Consider the following 3,575-nt stretch of genomic DNA (forward strand, 5'->3'; position numbering starts at 1 on the left):
TATTCGGTTAACTTATGGTTGAAACCAACAACTACTAAGGGGGTGTTTCATTTCAACTTAAGTGGTTGGCTTAATTAATTAAGCTATACTAAAATGTTTGATCTTAATTTAATACTAATTAGATATGGGTTTAATGTACATCCAAAACCAGTAATCGTGGTGATGGTTCTTGTAATCCATATTCCCCACTTGGCTCTTGTATGCGAAGCTCGTAAAGTTGAGTTGAATGATTTTCTTTGAGATCCATTCGAAAGGGAAAAAGTTTACCACGAGTGAAAATATTTTTTTTCCGGACCTCATAATTACAAATAAAGATCACATGTTCTTAATGTTGTTCACTTTTTATTCATCAGTTGAGTTGCTAATATTGTAGGATCAATGTGAATTACTGCTGTATGATGTTCTCCATGATCCAATTCAGCACTGACCTTGTGGCTGGATCACTAGTATTCAACTTGTGGTGACATTTGCTTATTATCACAACTCTTCTTCAAAGGGGGGCCACACAGCCCTCGGTTTCCCTCAAACGACAACTCTGTCAATGCCTGAAACACTGAGCCTTGTGGGATTTTTCCAGAAAGATGATTATAAGATAGATTTAGGAATGAAAGTGAAGTAAGATTTGCAAGCTGCTCTGGAATGCTCCCATTTAACATGTTGACTGAAAGGTCCAAGGATTCTAGGACTTTGAAGTTTCCAATTGACGATGGAATTGGACCTCTAAGTGCATTCTGTGATAAGTCAAGAACATGCAGGGAGCTGGCATTGCTTATTGACTCAGGGATCACTCCAACCACTTTACTGTTGGAAATGGAAAAGTATAAAGTCGAGGTGAGAACGTTTCCGAAATTAGCTGGGATAGAAGATCCGAAGTTGTTGCTCGAGTAATCCAGATGATAAACTCGTCTTGGAGGAATCGGGATATCTCCTGTCAGGTGATTAGAATGCAAGTCAAGAACATCAAGTAGAAAAGGAAAAGTGTAAGGCTTTTGGAGACTTGAAAACTTATTGTGTGACAAATTTAGAAACCGCAGATATCCATTGCCAACTTTCCAGATCGAGTTGGGTATTTCACCACTTAGTTGGTTGTCTGAAAGATCTAGCATCATCAGTCTTGACTGATTCTGCAGATCAGGAAGCTGTTGCATCTTGCATGAAGCTAACATCAATGAGTTGAGTTTAGAGAGTGATGAAAAGGTTGATCTGTTTGCATTTACACTGACCACGAGATCATTAAAAGAAAGATCAAGTGCGTAAAGCTCCTCCAACTTTCCAAACATGTCCAGGTCTACACTGCCCGCGAAGTTATTCGTAGCAAGCGCGAGAGTCGAAAGTCTTGGAAGTTTGAAGATGAATCCAGGAATTGGGCCTTCAAATTTGTTGCCACTCAGATCCAGATCACGTAGTCGAAAAGAGGAAACGTCAGTAAGTTTACTAATTTGACCAGATAACCTGTTGTTGGGAAGTTCTAAATCCTCAAGTGATGTCAAGGTTAACAAAGACTCAGGTAAATTCCCACTCAAAGAGTTGTAACCCAAATTAAGAAACTGAAGACGATTGAGACCTTCCCAGTGAGAAGGAATTCCACCAGTTAGATTGTTCTGATAGAAATTTACCGAGACTAGATTCTTAGACAACTGAAACGATGGGATTGGACCGTTGAACTGATTAACTGAAAGATCCAAATAGACAAGACGAGTAAGGTTTTGCATCGACTTTGGAAGTGGTCCACTGAATTTGCAGCCTCTAAGTTCTATCCTGGACAACATTCTAAGGCTACCAATAGAATCTGGAAGGGTCCCCCCAACAACTGTGTAACTAAGCACCAGATTCTGAAGAGATCCATTCTCAGGGAACTCAGGTAGAGGACCATTAAGTACTACATTACTTGAAAGATCGATCGTCTTTAGACTAGGTACCTGGAAGATTTTCTTAGGAAGTGATCCACTAAGATTGCATGCTTGAAGGCTCAAAACTGTCAGGTTTTGGAGGTTTGCAAATGACTCAGGGACATCCGATGAGAAGGTATTTTCATCTAGAATAATAACAGAAAGGTATTTAAGGTTAGCAAGTGAAGAGTCCAGAGGACCTGAAAGACCACAACCCTTCAAGCTTAAGACCTGCAAGTTGGGCAGGGAAGAAGATATGAGCTCAGCCCAGTGATACCCATGTGTCGTAATGTTGATATTGTCGAGATAGAGTTCTCTTAGTCCCGTAAGGCTCTGAATCAGCATTTTGAGATCTGGATTTTCAAGAGCAAGAGTATAGTAGGGACTTGAAGAGATATCAAGAGTAACCAACCTCTTCATTAAGGGAAAATCTCCAGGAATCTGGCCTTGGAAATTTGCATTAGACAAATTCAGATAGCTCATGAGAGTAAGCTTTCCAAACCCCGACGGCAACTGAGCGGAATGGAAGCTGTTATACGCCAGGTTGAGGGACCGAAGAAAGCGAAGACCGAAAAGAGCGGAGGAACCATCGATCCCACCACTTACGCTTTCGTTACTAATATCAATTCCTGTGACATGACCTGCTTTGTCGCATGCCACACCACCCCAATGACAGCAGTCAGCACTTTGGTTCCACCCCACGAGTTTGGTCGAGAGTGAAGAATCAAATTTGAGATCATTTTTCAACGCCAGTAGCAACGATTTCTGGTCATTAAGACATTGGCCAGATATTGGATGTAACCCGAAAAAGAATGAGCAAAAGGAAACCAACAGAAGCCAGGAAGAAACTTTAAATTCCATTTGGCTCAAAAATGGTCACAAGGCAAGGATGCTTTGACACTAGAGGTTTATGTCTAGCTTAAATACAGACAAATCATGATAAATGTACGCGTTTTAATGGATAAGATACACACCCACACACATGCATATATATACATATATATATACATATATACACACACATATATATATATATATATACATATATATATATATACATATATACACACACATATATATATATATATATATATATATTATACTGAACGTGGGAATCGTTGTTTATTATGAAAAAATGAATTATATTGTTTGAAAAGATGGATGGCAATTTTTGACTCATACTCCTCCAGACATGTGCACTCTTTTTATTTAGGGGTGTTTAGGATTGTTTATTTGAAACAACTTATGTTTTTTTATAAAAACATTTATCAACTTATTATAACTTAGAAGAGTTTAACTTCTTCAAAAACTTCTTATTACCGGTTTCGCACCGGTATAAGTTGTTTATCCAAACACTTAAAAATGCTTATTACATGTGCTACATCGAAATAAGTCAATAAATTATTTATCTAAGCACTGAAGAAATAAAATTTATTTGGTTTTTTCTGTATATGATTATTAGTGGGGATCGCAAGTATTTTCAATATATAGTGATCAAAGAGTCATGTACCACCTAAAAATGGTAGGGTATCATATCAAGTGCTCCTCCACATACATACAAACACTAACTTGTCGACACATAAACAATTTAAAATACTTATAAAAATCTCATGCCATTGTGGGGGATAAGAGTAAGGATAATAAACGAATGGATTCAATATTACAACACTACAATAAAATCAGGTT

The 3,575-nt window shown here is 38.0% G+C and overlaps 1 protein-coding gene across 1 annotated transcript; it reads right to left on the reverse strand.

Annotated features, from left to right (window-relative positions):
- Window positions 1-443: 443 nt before the first annotated feature.
- On the reverse strand, window positions 444-2,750 carry LOC112517713 (receptor-like protein 7). The gene has a single exon (XM_025125097.1). It carries the CDS (start codon window positions 2,748-2,750, stop codon window positions 444-446), a length of 2,307 nt encoding a protein of 768 aa, XP_024980865.1.
- Between the last annotated feature and the right edge of the window lie 825 nt (window positions 2,751-3,575).

This window comes from Cynara cardunculus (genome assembly GCF_001531365.2).
Source record: "Cynara cardunculus var. scolymus isolate 2C chromosome LG 9, CcrdV1, whole genome shotgun sequence".
Classification (NCBI taxonomy): Eukaryota; Viridiplantae; Streptophyta; class Magnoliopsida; order Asterales; family Asteraceae; genus Cynara; species Cynara cardunculus.

Coding starts and splice junctions, on each gene's coding strand:
- LOC112517713 (XM_025125097.1), bottom strand. CDS start 2,750: ATGGAATTTAAAGTTTCTTCCTGGCTTCTGTTGGTTTCCTTTTGCTCA.